A 16,935-nucleotide genomic window follows, 5' to 3' on the forward strand; every position below is an offset into this window, starting at 1 on the left:
TGGTGGCGGAGATGATGATGGGCACGGGAGATGTGAGAAGGACCTGCGTGGCTGGAGCAAGGAAAGCAAAGGGAGATGTGGCACAGGTGAGGTCAAGGCCCCAAAGTTTAAGAAACATGCACACCCTTAAGGCCACGTTTTGAAGTTCTGTCCTTAAAGCAACGGGAAGCCACTGAGGGTTTTACGTAAAAGGTGACATAATCAGATCTGCCTTTTTAAAAGGTACTTTCTGACACTCACAAATTACAAACATATTTATTACCTTTTACCCAACGATCTCACTATCTTGAAACTATACCTGCACAAATACAAAACAATACATCCACAAGGTTATTCATAGCAACGGAATGTAAACAACCCAAGTGTTCATAATCAGGAAATGAACTACAAGCACAAAAGAATGGAAAAGAGTGTATATGAAGTGATCTCTAGAATATATTAAGTAAAAAGTAAGAAACAACAGTGTACACAAACTTCTTTTTAAGAAAGGCAGGTAAAAAACATACTTATGCTTATGTCTGCAAAAATAAAACAGTGGAAAAATAAACCAGAAACTAATAAAAGTGGGGCAGGAGGGGAACAGTGCAGGGATAGGAAGAAAAGGGAGAATGTGAACATACCTTTGTAATGCAGCTTTGATTCTGGAACTATATAAATGTTTTACAAACTGAAAAAATACATTAAAACATTAAAGAAATCCTTAAAAGTTAAAGATTTCATTCAAATAAATCAAACTAATGATCAAATTGGTTACAAAATCAGAGGGAAAATGTTTTCAAATGATTTTATAATTCAGAATGTCAACTGTACATCCTTCCATGGATACATTTTTAAAACAAGGAGAATAAAATACAAACCTACAATCACTCTACTGTTATTAATGTTTTCAAACTACTATATTTATACTGTAGGATAAAGGAAAGTAACTACTGTTGCTAAGAATGCAAATTTTTAACATTAGAGAAGAAAGGATAAAGTCAAAGTAAAAACCCTGTAAAGTTAAATGTGAATTGGAAATATCAACACAAAAGCAAAATTTATTATTTCCCAAGCCTATCCAATGAAAGCAAGGGCATCTCAGTAGCAGTAAGGACACACAGCACCAGATTTTGTTATCTAAATTCCACTGCCTGATAAAAAGAGCTAAAACAACTGGCTGATAGATATTGGGCAGGAAAAGCACAAAGTGAGTCTAAGACATCTTGTAACATGAGCAAGAAACAGTTCAAAGATTAATGGGGTCGCATCCAAGGGAAGAGAACTAGTTTGAAAGGACCAAGCCATGCCCAAATTAGAACAAGCTGAGGGAAAAGAATGATGACTACTTGTTTAAAAACACACCAAATACATAAAATTCCTTGGGTCCACAGTGATCCTGAAAGAGAGAAAGGAAAAAGAAACAAGAACAATCCACCCTGTACATAGGAAAAAGAACATTCTTATCCTGTGTCAGGACCTAAAACTCACACTAGGAGTATTAACTTAGATATATGATTAGTTAATATACAGATAGATATACAGGTCATACATACGTGTCTTTAAGTATATAGATCATCTATAGATAAATACGTGGATCATTTTCAGACAGGTCCAAAAATTAAACCTAGGTTGTAAGGATATAACTATAAGCAAGCTGAACAACAAATATAAACAAACAAATATAATCTAAGTTTAAAAAGTTGGCATGCTTTATTACTACAATCTAAAAACATCTAAAATGGTATGAAAATGCTTTATTAACCTCTTCATTTACTCTCTCAACATCTGGATAAAACAATATCCATGATGAATGGATCCTTCCTCCCTCTACCCCCCACCCCCCACCCCCCACCCCCGAAAAAGTCAACACACTTAACATTCTAGGGACTCCAGACAAATTGCCCCTGCTTCAAATGACTTCATCTGCCTTCTTGAACAGGCTACACTCTTTAAACTAGAGCTCCTACACTGGCAGATTCCTCCAATGCATCTTTCATACGGTTTAATGCCTTTCAATGGCTCCCCTCACCTTTAGGATAAACACCAACCACCTTAATGTGATATGTACAATTATTTAAAATCTGGCCCCAAATTCATCCCTAGACAGACTGGCCATGCCAAATTATAAGTGGTGTCAGCAGTGGTATGATCAATACCCACAGAGAACTTATGATGTCCAGGAACCATAGAAATCTGTCACACAGGAGTAACCGATAATACAGGGCAAACTTTTGGTTGTAATTCAAATCCAGAATGGTCTCAAACACTCTCTTCAGGACTCTGCTCCTGCTGTCCCTCCATCTAGACTTTTTTCCTCTCCTAATCTATATTCTTAACCCTGTTGGAACATCACCTTCTCTTCCCAGATATCAAAAGCACAGAATTTCCTCATCTTATGTATGGGTATCTTCCCTACCAAGCTGTAAGGTCTCTGAGGGCACATCTTTATGTATTATGTCCATACACAACTTATGGCAATTTTAAGGCCATATAATAAGCACCCAGTAGAGATTTAACTTAAAATTTAATTGGGACTTCCCTGGTGGCGCACTGGTTAAGAATCCGCCTGCCAATGCAGGGGACACGGGTTTGAGCCCTGGTCTGGGAAGATCCCACATGCCGCGGAGCAACTACGCCCATGTGCCACATCTACTGAACCTGCGCTCTAGAGCCTGCGAGCCACAACTGCTGAGTCCGCATGCCACAACTACTGAAGCCTGCGCACCTAGAGCCCGTGCTCCGCAACAAGAGAAGCCACTGCAATGAGAAGCCCGTGCACGGCAACAAAGAGTAGCCCCTGCTCGCCGCAACCAGAGAAAGCCCGCGTGCAGCAACGAAGACCCAACGCAGCCAATAAATAAATAAATGTATAAAAAAAATTTAATTGAAGACAAGCACACCTAAGCAACCTGATGTTGAAAAAAATATGCTAATAACTACAGCAAAGTTCAAAAGCAGGATGGAGAAGGAAATCAACAATGACTGGCACCAGCTGCTGCACTTCAGGAACTGTACTGGGAACTCTACAAATCCACTGCATTTAATTCTCATAACAGCTTTATATGATAGGTTTCATCCCAATTTACAGTTAAGGAATAGAAAGCTTAAAAAGGCTATGTGATGAATCATGTATGTGGCTTTGAACCAGTAAGGAGTGTGGCTGGATTTCAACCCAGACTCTTCTGAGCTGAAGGCCATTCGATCTCCATGTCCAACTCCAGAGCTCTTATCCTTTTCACAATTGATTCCCTGCTTCCAATTTCTTTTCATTCAAGGAAAAGAGAAAGAAAACACAAGTAAGCATCTAATAAATATAAGAAAGTATTTACATGATATATGTTAACTGTTCTTTCTCAGCAAATTAGAATTCTGCTAACAGCTAATTCAAAAGAAATACCCAACAGCATTATTTTTAATCTCTAAAATAATCCACAGTAATTCTTCAGGAACAACAATATCCTTGTTATGTGTTTCCAACATACCGGCGGAAAAAATGCTTAACAATTAAGGAGTGCAGCCAGTGGAGTTTAACTGTATGCAATCAGGTAAGTCACTGGGAAGTGAGAACACTACATAATTAAATTTCTTCTAGTTAAGACCTCAAATTAATAACTCATAATTATACACTATCAGTGTGATAAGAGCCAAATCTGAGGTACCCTTTCCCATGGGATGCACAGGCACACACAAATCACATCAACCTCCCAGTCCACAATTTACAGGAGTGGTACCATTACCGGTAAGGACATCAATGACCAACGTTTCACCATTACCTGGATTTCAAGAGTGTTACTGGATATCACACGAAAAACAAAACAGGAAGAGATCTGGGGCCAAATACGGAAAACACTGCTGGTACTATTTCTCAGAGCCCTTAACCTGATATGTGAATTGTGACCCTTGGGGAGAAGGAAAAGGACAAAGCATTGTTTCCCAAACTAAGGTAACCAAGAACCCCTTTGTTTTTCCTGTAGCATTTCTTAGCACTAGTATCACCAAGAATACCACCTTAAACACTGCTTCAGATATACATTCCAAAACTAAGTAAATATTGTTACTGTGGTCTGAATTGGTAAATAAAGGTACTGTCAGAAACAGTACTATCAAAATTCTGGGGCCCATAGAAAATCTTTTAAAAAAAAGAATGCTAGGGGCTTCCCTGGTGGCGCAGTGATTGAGAGTCCGCCTGCCGATGCACGGGACACGGGTTCGTGCCCCGGCCCGGGAGGATCCCACGGGCCGCGGAGCGGCTGGGCCCGTGAGCCATGGCCGCTGAGCCTGCGCGTCTGGAGCCTGTGCTCCACAATGGGAGAGGCCACAGCAGTGAGAGGCCCGCGTGCCGCAAAAAAAAAAAAAAAAAAAAGAATTCTAAGTTAATCACAGAGATGACTGAGGGCCTCTTTTCCTTACCCATTTCACGGCATTTTAAAGTAACCATTTTGTGGGACTTCTGGTGGTCCAGTGGGTAAGACTCCGCATTCCCAATGCAGGGGGCCCGGGTTCGATCCCTGGGTGGGTAACTAGATCCTGCACGCATGCCGCAACTAACAGTTCGCATGCCACAAGTAAAGATCCTGTGTGTGGCAACTAAGACCCGGCAGAGCCAAAATAAACAAATAAATAAATACTAAAAAAAAATAAAGTAACCATTTTGCCACTCAAAAGAGTCAAAATAAAGAAATTCTATTTTATTTCTCACAAGAAACACACATCTACTACCCATAATTTTGACAAACATATTTAGCAACTCTTACCTTTAATTATCAAGTCTGATAATAAAGATTCTGTAAACCAGTAGCTCCTACAACTTTTTGGTATTTGCCCACTAACCAAGGTTGGGGGGATGGGGGAGAAGCCTCCTCATTTCACTTGACCCCCATCTGAAATTTCACAGCCTCTGAAAGTTCACAACCTTTAAGAATGTTCACAAACTCAATCTGTCCTGGTATACACCCTCAAGTGTAGGTTTAGTTTTCACTTCCTAGCAAAAGCTGTGTAGAAAGCAATTACTGTACTCTCCATCAATGCTTTCAGACCGCAGAGTTCCTTCCAGAAAATTCCAACAGAAGTTATATAGGAATTCGCACTTTGGTAGGTACGTCGTCTCTGGCACAAGTCACGTTATACAGTGTAATCCGTTAACACTTAAATGTATTCGGTGTTGCTTTTTAACGTACTGCAAAATCCGTATTTGCTACTTCAACATGCATGGAAAACCCTCTCCAAAACCAGGAATCCCAATCCACAAATCATAAATAGCAAATAAACGTAAAGCAAATGCGTAAACAGATTTGGGGTGCCTATTTCGTGGCATTTATTGCCGAGGCCATCACTAAAATCAAATCCGGTAAAGTCGAGGACGCATCCGCAGTTGGTAAGATGAACAGAGCCAAACCGAAGGCACTGCGCAGTTTCCGCGCCGTGCAATTAATCTCAGCAAATGCCTGCGGAATGCGTTCAAGGTCACTCGTGATGAAAAAGAAAAGTGTGTGTGTGAGTGTGCGTGTGCAGAAACCCCGCCGTCCGCCAGTCCCGCGCAGAGCTGACCAGGGCGCGCGGACAGGCAGCCAAGGGGGCGGTGGAAATGAGGCGGGGGGTGTTACGGGGAGCCCCGAAAAACCCCCTTCTCCACGAAGCCTACTGCTGCAGGACCCAGGGCAGCCGCCGGGGAGGCTACGCCGTCGTAGGTACACAGCCGTGGGTGGGAGACCAGCGCCAGGCCTCAAGGGGGTCCCGAACCCGGAGAACACCCTCCCCTTTCTGAGGTCTCGGTCCAGAGCCCCTCTCTCTCTCACGCTCCAGGGGGCAGTCCCCATTCCGTCCCCCACCTCCTTCCCACCCTCCACCCCAGCCCCTCCCCACGTCCCGAGGGCCCGTTCCCCTCCCCCCTTTACATCCCCTCCCACCCAACCAGGGATACAGTCCCCACCCCCGCCCCAGGGGACTCGAACCCCTCCCCCTCAAGACCCGAGGGTCCCATTCCTTCCTCCCCGCCCAGCCCGGGTTATGCAACACTCACCCCGCCCCGCCCCCCGCCAGGGCCCGCCGCACTGCCCCCCCCCCCGCCCCGCGCCCCCCGCCCACAGTGTGCCGAGGCCTCCGGAACAAAGCGCGCGGGGCCGACCGGCCTGGCCGGGGGCGGCGGCCATGTTGGCGGGGGCGGCGAACAAAGGCGCGCGGTCAGAGCCCGAGGCCCCCGCCCGCGGCCCGGCCGGCAGGGGGCGCTGTGCAGGCGCCACCCGCCGCCCGGACAATGCGCCTTGGCCCGCTGCTCCCCGGGCGCCACCGTCCCTCAGCGCGCCCCGCCCGCGACCCCGTTGCAGCGCCCGCTTCCCCACGGCGCACGAACCTCACCTGCCGGCCACCTAGGCCGCCGTCGGCAGCCCGCGGGCCCTGCCGTCCCGCGCCGCGCTCCCGCCCCGGCCCAACCGAGCCAGACGGCGCCGCCCCGCCCCCGCTCCGCGGCCGCCGCCGCCCGCCCCCGGCCGCACAGCGCACGCGCACTGCGCCCGCCGACTGCACCGGCCGAGCCGCCCGGCCCCGGCCCGATGGGACGTACTACGCAGGCGCTGCAGTCAGTGGGCGGGGCCTAGAAGGCGGTGGGCGGGGCCCGGCGGACTTGGCTTGAGACTGCTCACCTGGTGGTGGGGCGGGACTGAGTGGGGGAGGGCCTGGAGGTGGGGCGGGGCCTGGTGGCAGAGCAGGCCTTGGCCTGGCACCACTCACCTGGCCGCCGAACAAAACGGAGTAGGGCCTAGCGCTGGGTGGGGCCTGGCGGCGGGGAGGAGCCGGGCGCGGCTCTCACCTGGGGGCGGGGCCTGGCTGCGCCCCAGCTGCGCGCTGGAGGAGGCGGCGTTCAGGGCCCGGAACCCCGGGAGAGGGGCGGCGCGGTCGCAGTGGAAGTCTGGCATCCTTGGAAGTTTCGTTTTCGCGCGGTGGGAGGGCTTTCACCGAATGACTGTCCCTCCTTGTCCTTGAATTTAAGCAGCAAGTCGACCTGCGTCGCGCACGCCGCCCCTTTGGATAAAGCCGGATACAGTGACAAGGCCTTCCACTGGCTGAGCCGTGGCCGCAGAGACAGCGTCCAATGCCGTCCGGCTTCCCGCGCGGACCCCTCCCCGCCGCATTGCGCCACCGCGGCACGGACCCGGGCCTCGCCCACTCACCTGCCCTACCTGGCGGGGGAGAGTGAGCTCTGCAGCGCTTGACTCTGCATTCCCTCCCCGTGCGCCGCCCCCACCACCAACTGGAGAACTCGCTCGGCTCTCCGCGGAAGTCAGGAGCCAGGCATTCCCACGGTTACTCGTGAACTTGTTTGAGTTCTGTTTCAGCCAAGATGCCCTTTGAGTGCCAGGTTAATTGTTTGCAGGAGGACGGGGAGAGGAAGGAAGCGTCCAGAACAGTTTTGACTCCTGCGGAGTGCCGTACCTGTAGGCTGAACCCCGGGTCTGAACCCCTACCCCAGCCTGGAGTTCTGCCCGCCCCAAGCCCTGGCCTGGGACTCTCCTCTCCCCACATCCTCATCTCCCGACTCCCGCCCAGCCCTCTCCCCCAACCAGCCCGGTGTCCTCTAGCGAGTCGCTGGTCGGACGTGGTTCCTCGAGTGCAAAAGCGCAGTCACTTCGTAATAAACCGCCACCCCGAATGTTGTCAGGTCAAATGACAGACGTATTATTGGAAAGCACTGCGTATACTCTAACCTGCAGGACAATTGTCAGTTAGCAATGCTCTTTGGGATTTTACTGGCACCTTTTTCTTCCAAGTAAGACTGATACGTGCCTGTTGGAACAATTAAAGTGCTCATCTCAGATGACACACTTGGCAAGAGCTACAAGTTCACAGGCCAAGTAGAGGGCCAATTTAGTTACAGACACACAAAAGTGTGTCGCCGTAATTACCAGTTAGGAAGTGTTGGGAAGTTGTTACTTTCCTTTGTGTTTAATGTTTATGATGCAGACAGTAGTGGAGCATTTCAGAAACAAGGAGAAATGGAAGGAGGCAGGTGCCAAGGAGTCAGCTAGTTGGAATATTTCAGTGGCATCCCCTGGACTTCTCCACCTCGCTACTGTTGACATTTGGGGTCAGATAACTCTTTTTTAAGGGAGATGTTTGACAGCATCCCTGGCCTCTACCCTCTAGGTGCCAGTAGCACATTCCCTCCTCCAACATGAAAACCAAAAATGTCTCCAGACAAAGCCAAATATGTTGTCCTATCCCCTCCAACACAGGAGAACCCCTGTTTTAAAGTTGGCCTCTAGTGATGATCACTGGGAACTATCAAGAATCCACAGGCCAGGACTTCCCTGGTGGCGCAGTGGTTAAGAATCCGCCCCCCAATGCAGGGGACATGGGTTTGAGCCCTGATCTGGGAAGATCCCACATGCCGCGGGGCAACAAAGCCCGTGCGCCACAACTACTGAGCCTGCGCTCTAGAGCCTGTGAGCCACAACTACTGAAGCCCACGCACCTAGAGCTGGTGCTCCGCAACAAGAGAAGCCACGGTAATGGGAAGCCCATGCACCACAACGAAGAGCAGACCCTGCTCACTGCAACTAGAGAAAGCCACGCAGCAACGAAGACCCAATGCAGCCAAAAATTAAAAAAAAAATTTTTAATTAAAAAAAAAGATATTTTCTTAAAAAAAAAAAGAATGCACAGGCCAGGGAGGTCAGCCAGCCCTATGTCAGAAAGGACCACACTCCAGAGAAGGCAACTACTTGTCTTTCTGCTAAAAATATCTCAACGGCCCTCAGAAGCCTTACTTGCTAGCGTGCTGAATGTCAAAAATGAGGTTTTACGTCACCCATGTATATCTGCCAAAAAGGTTTAAAATGAAGCTAGTCACAGGGGAAGAAATCAGACAAATCCAGTGTGAGAGACATTTTGCAAAACAGCTCCACCAGACTCTTCAAAAAATCAACATCGAGAAAAACACAGAAAAGCTAGGAATAAGTTCAAACATAAGAGACCACAACCAAATCCATTGCATGACCATTGATCCTACACCAAGTTAAAGGAAAGAAGCTATGAAAGAGATTTGGGAGATAATTGGAGAACTTGATGGAAAATATATTAAAGAGAGTATTATTTAGTCTGTTAAATGTTTCACTGTGATAATGGCTATGTTTGAGAACGTCCTTGTTCTTCGGAGCTGTGTGATGAATTATTTTAAGAGTTTTGGTGGCTACAATGTTCTTTCAAATAGCTCAGAAACATGTATTTTATATACAGATAAAGCAAATGTAGCAGAAGGTTAACAATTGGTAAATCTAAGTGATGGGTATATATGTTTTAATTCTGCAATTTTTTCAACTTTTCTGGAAAACTGAAATTTTTCAAAATAACAAGTTAGAAAAGTGGAATACGAAGTATTTTGTGAATTTCTGGAATGCTTAATAAGCCAAATTGCTTCAACTTCCCAGGCAGCCTCTGTTCTCTTCCAACTTGCTAACTAAGCATTTCCAGAAACTTAATTTCTTTACAGTTTTTCAACCACACTGGACTTCTGGAGGTTACGTCAGAAGGGCCTGCATGTATTTTTCCTCCTTCAGGAACTATATTGCTGGCAAATATAAACAAATATAAACAGGCGTGTTAAAAGTTTCAACTTATACAAGGCCTATGTCTATTTTAATGCTGGGTCCCAGGAATCCTACTTGGGGAGAAGGGAATTTCTGCCCCAGAGATGAACCCACAGTGAACCTTGGTATATTCACCCCACTGACATTGATGGATCATAGGAAACTGATCCTCAGGAGCCTTTTTAAATTAGTTATATTTATTACAGGATTATTCAGTTATTCAACACAGCAAAAAGTATTCAGCATTCAGTATGTACCCCACGCAATAGGGATGATTCTTTGTATTAACTTAACCTCTAAGTGAGTGAGCCTTATAGGCCACCAGTTACCTTGTAAGTAAGGATGCTCTCTCCCCAGTGTTTGCCTGGGTCAACTCCCAATTGGGTGCTATAGCCTGCTGTCCCCGGGCAGTGGAGACAAAGGTCATTGAACTGGGAGCACTCAGGGCTTACAAGTCTAACATGATGGCCCTCATTATGATTGTGGCTTATGCTGGTTCTCCTACTCCCACTTGTGGCTATAGGTTATGGCTATGCTGGTTAGGCAGCCCTATGTGAATCCTGAGAAGATGGTGGCCTCACTAGGACAGAAGCCACTCTTCTCCGCTGGCTCTGGGGCCAGATCTCTAACTAGAGCCACGGTGATGCACATATTCTACAGGGAGAAGCATGAGGTCTAGGGCTGTCATCCAGGGCAGAGGTGACCAGAACCTACCTGGATGGCCAGCAGTGGGGCCAAAAAAGAGGTAAGGAATGCTCAGGAAAATGCAGGGTCAGCTCTGCCTGGCTCCTCTCCGGGTATTTACCCCACTCGGGGCTACAGGAGGCTGCAATGAGTGAGGATGGATTCTCCAAGCCTCTTAGCACCCCCTGTCACATCGTGTCTTCTGAACTTCCAGAGGGCACACCTTTGTTTCTATTTTCTGCTGTATCTCTACTGCCTGGACTAGAGCCTGGTGAGAGATGTGGTTCATTAAAGACACTACAGAAGACCAGTTGTGGTTTGTAGCCAGCTTCCCCAAGTTTGTTTCACAGCCTCAACACAGAAGTTTTTCTTCGAGGGGAAGTAACCAGTTAGGGAAAAAACCCAGGTTTGCCAGAGGTGCTACTGCAGGCTCTGCAGGAGCCACACACAGACCTAGATCCAACACCCTGGCTTCTGACCCCTCCCCCTCTCCCCCCCCACCCCCACCCCCCACCCCGTGCCCTCTCTAGTGTCCTCACCTTGTTGGAGAGGGGGAATTTTCCCCCTTTACTCCTCTTGAGTTCTTGTGGGTGGACTAATAACAAAATTAACACAAGACAGATGAACAGGAGAAAAAAAAACAAATTTTAATTCATGCACAGGTAGGCCTCGTAGAAATGGGATCTATGAGGTGATCAAAGCAGGCAGATTTTATACTTTTTAGACAAAGAAAAAATAAATTTGTGAGGAATTGACAATACACACTTAGGTTTTGGGTGCTCAATCAGTGAAAAATCTAAATAGAATTTGGGCTTGGGGTAGTGAATTTAAAAAGTAACAGCGTTTGTTTATACAGGCTTCTCAGCCTGATTTCCTTGTCTCTGGTGATAAGGATCTCTCTTTGCCTCCTGGTACAAAAAGGGTACCTTTCACATGGGAGATTTATTTCCTGTTTTCAGGGAGCGAGAGGGGGAATGTCAAGAGTGTCCCTCTTGCACTGGCCATTTCTTAAGTAACTTTAATTCAAAATAATCAAATGTGTCATTGTGGCATATTTGGAGGCAGGCTGCCCTGGCTCCAACAACCTCAACCAGGAGGGTATGAGTCCCTTCCTTTCCCATTCTGAATGGAGAGGTCTGGCCACCTTGCTTCCCAGGAAGCCTCAGACCAGGTAGACCCCAGCAGCTTCCTATTAGAGGGGGAAGGAGCCGGATTTTGCAAGCCTCTTTCCTTGGAAGTCTGGCAGCAGTGGGACCAGAAGAACCAAAGAGGACCACTTTCTTCTCAGGAATTCTCTCAGAAAGTACTCTTTCTCCACACTCGTTTTTGGCTTATCTTGGAACCTCAGGAAAATCATACATTAGAGCGCCATTCCCCTTCCAGGCTTCTCTCAAATAATTGAAACTATCTCTGTCACAGCACTGCTGAATCAAAGAGCCAGAAGAGCCTTTCCACTCCCTGGCTCAACAGATATCAAATGACCCTACTGAGCACAAGGTACTGCATTAGCCTCTGGAGGGGACACTATGTCTACGTACACAAGAATGTTTACACTTCATGAAGGGAACATCACATGGTGCTAAGGAAATATTTACTGAGTGAATGACTCCAAGAAAGAAACAGCAGGAGCAGAGTTCAGCCATCTGGTCAACTAAGCAGCTTCCTCCCCTGGCTCACTCCCACCTTTCTCCAGGTCATTCTCTACCCAACAGGCAAATATATGCTTGTAAATGTCACCTCCTCAGAGAAGCCTTTTCTGACCCCCTGCACAAGTAGATTGCCCTCTATTCTCTTTTACTGACATCTTTGTTTATTTTTCTTTGTAGTACTGATTCTCTTTAGTAATTACATACAGCACTGACTTGTTTAGACACCACCCACCCCATTATAAAGTCCAGAGACTAGAGGCAAGATCTGTTTTCCTTATCAGTATACCTCCTAGAGGACAGTAAGCGTTCAACAACTATTTATTATAAATGAATACATGACCTGTCTGAATATTGTATCGTGCATTTGTTAGAACATAGGGTTTGTGAAGGGCCTCAAGTGCCAGGGTACTGGGGAATTTAGATTCTATGCACATGTAAGGGAGTTTCACCATCCAGTGGGAGACAACTGAAGATGTTCAGTCAGGTTTGTGGGGTGACTTTTTAAAATCAATCTGTTGCTATCTAGAAGAAAATTTAGAGTGGGAATTATGAAATATAGGCGACCACGTAGAAGGCTACTGAAACAACTTTGGGGGGCTGGATTTGAACTGGATGCAATGCTTATGAAAAGGGTAATATAACAATAACCTTTAAACAGCAAGCAATACATATGGCTGGTTCACTTCTCTGTGTAGCAGGAGCTAGCACAACATTGTAAAGCAACTCTAAATTTAAAAAAAATTTAAAAGCAACCCAATTAAAAAATATGTATTAAAAAAATAAAATAGGGCTTCCCTGGTGGTGCAGTGGTTGAGAGTCCGCCTGCCAATGCAGGGGACACAGGTTCGTGCCCCGGTCCAGGAGGATCCCACATGCCGCGGAGCGGCTAGGCCCGTGAGTCATGGCCACTGAGCCTGCGCGTCCGGAGCCTGTGCTCTGCAATGGGAGAGGCCACAACAGTGAGAGGCCCGTGAACCCAAAAATAATAATAATAAAAAAACCTAAAATAAAATAAAAAAACAGCAAGCAAACTACTCGAAGATAAAGGAGAGTTATTACTTTATTGAGGAGGAGGATGATGGTGGCATTATGGTTAGGTTGAGATGGAGGAAGTCCTCATGATTTAAAGAAACATCCTGAAAAAAAATTTTTTTAAGTATTTATTTATTTATTTGGCTGTGCCAGGTCTTAGTTGTGGCATGCAGGATCTTTAGCTGTGGCATGTGAAATTTTAGTTGTGGCATGTGGGATCTAGTTCCCTGACCAGGGATCAAACCCAGGCCTCCTGCAGTAGTACCGCTGAGTCTTAGCCACTGGACCACCAAGGAAGTCTCCTGAAAATTTTTGATTAAATGATATGATGATACAGTTATGCTGAGTTCTCTCAACAGAGTAGTTTCGTATGGTTATGTAAATGGAATCAAACAGTGACATGCATACATACAACGTAACACTTCAATACTGTTTATGCATCCCTAGGGATACTGTACGTGAACTGGAAGATAGCTGCTCTTGGATGTATTCCTAGAAGTGGGATTGCTGAATAAAGAGTATGAATATTAATAGAAATATTAATACATACCACACCCATACAGTGATATGAAAATTTTAGATCTTTGCAAGTTCAGTAGGTGAACAAAACCATATCCCATGATAGTTTTTATTTACATTTGTCTCATTTTATGAGAGGTTGGTCTCTTTTCATATGTTTAAAAGTCATTTGAGCCTCAGATATCCACTAAAAACTATTAGAAGTAGTAAACAAGTTCAGCAAGGTTGTAGGATATAAAATCAATATACAAAAATCTATCTTTTCCTATACAGTAGCAATGGGTAAACCAAAAGTGAAATTAAGAAAACAATTCCTTTTATAATAGATTTCAAAAGAATAAAATAGGAATAATTTTAACAAAAGAAATGCAAAAATTATACTCTGAAAATTATCAGTGTTGAAAGAAATTAAAGAACTAGATAAGTTTGAAAGTATCTCATGTTCACAAACTGGAAGACAATATTTATAGATGGTAATACTCTCCAAATTGATCTACAGATTCAGTACAATCCTTATCAAAATCTCGATGACATTTTTGCAGAATTTGATAAGCTGATCCTAAAATTTGTGTACAAATTTAAGGAATCCAGAATAGCCAAAACAATACTAAAAAAGAAGAATAAAGTTTGAGGAATCACACTTCTCAATTTTAAAACTTACTACAAAGCTACAGTAATTAAGACAATATGGTATTTACATAAGCATAGATATATAGGGAATTCCTTGGTGGTATTTAAATAAGCATAGATATATAGGGAATTCCCTGGTGGTTGAGTGGTTGGGACTCTGAGCTTTCACTGCCAAGGGCCCGGGTTCGATCCCTGGTTGGGGAACTAAGATCCCACAGGCCACTGTGTGGCAAAAAAAAAAAAAAAAAAAAGAAAAGAAAAGAAATATAGATAGATGGAATAGAATTTAGAGTCCAGAAATAAGCCCTCACATTTACAATCAATTGATTTTCAACAGGGTACCAAGACAATTCAAAGGGGTGCCAGGGTTTTCAACAAATGGTGCTCAGACAAATGTATATCCACATTTTAAAAAAAGAAGTTGAACTCCCATCTCACACTACATGTAAACATTAACTCAGAGGTATCAAAGACCTAAATGTAAAAATTATAAAATGCGGGGCTTCCCTGGTGGCGCAGTGGTTGAGAGTCCGCCTGCCGATGCAGGGGACACGGGTTCGTGCCCCGGTCTGGGAAGATCCCACATGCCGCAGAGCGGCTGGGCCCGTGAGCCATGGCCGCTGAGCCTGTGCGTCCGGAGCCTGTGCTCTGCAAGGGGAGAGGCCACAACAGTGACAGGCCCGCCTACCGCAAAAAAAAAAAAAAAAAAAAAAAAAAAAAAAAAAAAAAAAATTTATAAAATGCTTAGAAGAAAACATAGGTATAAGTCTTTGTGACATTAAATTAGACAATGGTTTCTAATTCTAACACCAAAAGCACAAGCAACAACAACAACAAAATAGGTAAACTAGTGATCCCCAAAATTAAATCTTTTGAGCTTCAAAGAACACCATCAAGAAAGTGAAAAGACAACCCACAGATTTGGAGAAAATATCTGCAAATCACATATCTGGAAAGGCACTTGTATAAAAACATACAAAGAACTTAGCAACACAATAATAAAGCAAGAAACAGCCCAATTAAAAATGGACCAAGGATCTGAATAGTTCTCCCAATAAGATAAGCAAATGGCCAATAAGCACAGGAAAAGTGTTCAATATCATCAACCAATGAAGGACCACATATTGTATGATTCCATATATATGAAATGTCCGAAATAGGCAAATCTGTAGAGACAGAAATTAGATTAGTTGTTGCCTGGGATGAGGGGATAGGAAGACTGAAGAGTGATGACTAAGGTGTGCAGAGTTTCCTCTGGGGGTAATGAAAATGTTCTAAAATTGATTATGATGATGGATCCATAACTATGGGAATGTACTAAACACCATTGAATTTTACACTTGAAAGGGGTGAATTATGTGTAAATGAATTAAATCTCAAAAGAAGCTCTTCAAAAATGAAACAGAAAACAGTCATTCGATATTTATTTCTTGTGAATTGTCTTTGTCCATGGTCAATTCTTCTATTTGGATTTTTGTTTTATTTTTCTCCTTAATTTGTAGGAATTCTTTGCACCTTGAACAATACTAGCCTTCTGTCATATGTGTAGCAAAAAATTTACCCAATTTTTTAGTTGGGTTTTTCTTTTGTTTGTAGTATTTTTTTTCCTTCAAAGACAATATGGTATTTACATAAGCATAGATATATAGGGAATTCCCTGGTGGTTAAGTGGTTGGGACTCCGAGCTTTCACTGCCAAGGGCTTGGGTTCAATCCCTGGTTGGACAATAAAACAGCCAGTTATTATACCAGCAAAGCAAGTTTATCTGGGAGCAGAAAACAACTGCAGTTCGAGACACGCAACTATAGCAAACCACATTTAGGTCCAGCCTAAGGTGCTCATAGCCCATCTGTAGGCACAGTCATAGTAGTGATATCCCCAGAAGCCAGGAAAAATCTCCAATGTGCCTGAATTTAATGAACCAGATAGATCATTGTATCACCAATATCTGCCCTTAGCCCATTTTCAGTAAGATGAATTCTCTTGCTCGTGGGGTCCACGTGGAAAACAGCATGCTCAGAAATGGGGGTCTCCTCAGCGTGCTCTTTTCCCAGGACAGGAGCTTGCCAAGGCCCCAACAGTGGATCGTCAAATCTCATCAGTTTCACTTTGGAAAGGTCTTTGATTCCTCGGTCCACTTTCATTAAATGCCAGATTATAGAATCACGGTTATCTCCTTGCCTGATTTCAATTTTGGTTAAGAAGTGGCCATTGAATGGCTGAGAATTCACTAGGGAAGCTGATACACCAGGCTCTGTTCTAAAAACATTAAGTGGTTTCCCAGAAGAGCAATCTTCCCTGACTTTATCTGCTTCAGAGGCACACTTGACTTCTGTGTGTTCTAGCTCAAGGGAATTTGGTCAGATAGACTCTATTCTCCATGAGCACTGCCTGTTCTTCAAATTCTAATTGCAAATCCAGAACACGAGGTCCCATCTTCTCCAGATTTTCCTTAATCATGGTGACAAATGGCATCACTTTCTTCATGTATTTCTTCAATTCTGGCAAATTGCCTAGTTCATTAGCATGACTTTGTTATCAGGCAATTTTCTACTGTTGGTCTCAAAGTGATTACGTAGAACTGACAGGGTGATGTGTTGCCAAGATGGATAGTTCTTCACCACATAGATGGTGCAATGTGAAGGCTTCTGAGGGGGCTGCTTGTCAGTCTTCTTCCCTTTAGCTGGTATCATATAGTTCTTGAGTCGCAGTCTAAGGTCATGTGCTACTTCCATGAGATACTGTGAGGAACATATCAAGCTTTCATCCACAGGACCTGCCAGAGGCCATGAGGCATTCATAACTGAGTTGGGCTTTCCCAGGAGTGTCCAGATGTGCTCACACAAATGAGGACAGAATGG

At 44.9% G+C, this 16,935-nt stretch overlaps 2 protein-coding genes across 3 annotated transcripts in view; one reads left to right on the forward strand and one right to left on the reverse strand.

Annotated features, from left to right (window-relative positions):
- The window catches only part of SPIN1 (spindlin 1), a 61,374-nt gene extending 54,950 nt beyond the window's left edge, over positions 1-6,424 (reverse strand). Inside the window, 1 exon segment of the mRNA XM_081238186.1 lies at positions 6,334-6,424. The gene's annotated coding sequence lies outside the window, so the exon portion shown is untranslated.
- On the forward strand, positions 3,473-8,605 carry LOC308619431 (uncharacterized protein). Of its 2 annotated transcripts, none has more exons than XM_081238187.1 (2): positions 3,473-5,666; positions 6,965-8,605. In XM_081238187.1, exons 1-2 carry the CDS (start codon positions 5,257-5,259, stop codon positions 7,185-7,187), a joined length of 633 nt encoding a protein of 210 aa, XP_081094313.1. In that variant the 5' UTR covers positions 3,473-5,256; the 3' UTR covers positions 7,188-8,605. The 2 variants fall into 2 exon arrangements, with proteins under 2 accessions (XP_081094313.1, XP_081094314.1); XM_081238188.1 differs by having other exon boundaries at positions 6,968-8,605.
- Positions 8,606-16,935: the final 8,330 nt, after the last annotated feature.

The sequence above is a fragment of the Mesoplodon bidens genome (genome assembly GCF_964165515.1).
Source record: "Mesoplodon bidens genome assembly, chromosome: 6".
In the NCBI taxonomy this organism is placed as follows: domain Eukaryota; kingdom Metazoa; phylum Chordata; class Mammalia; order Artiodactyla; family Ziphiidae; genus Mesoplodon; species Mesoplodon bidens.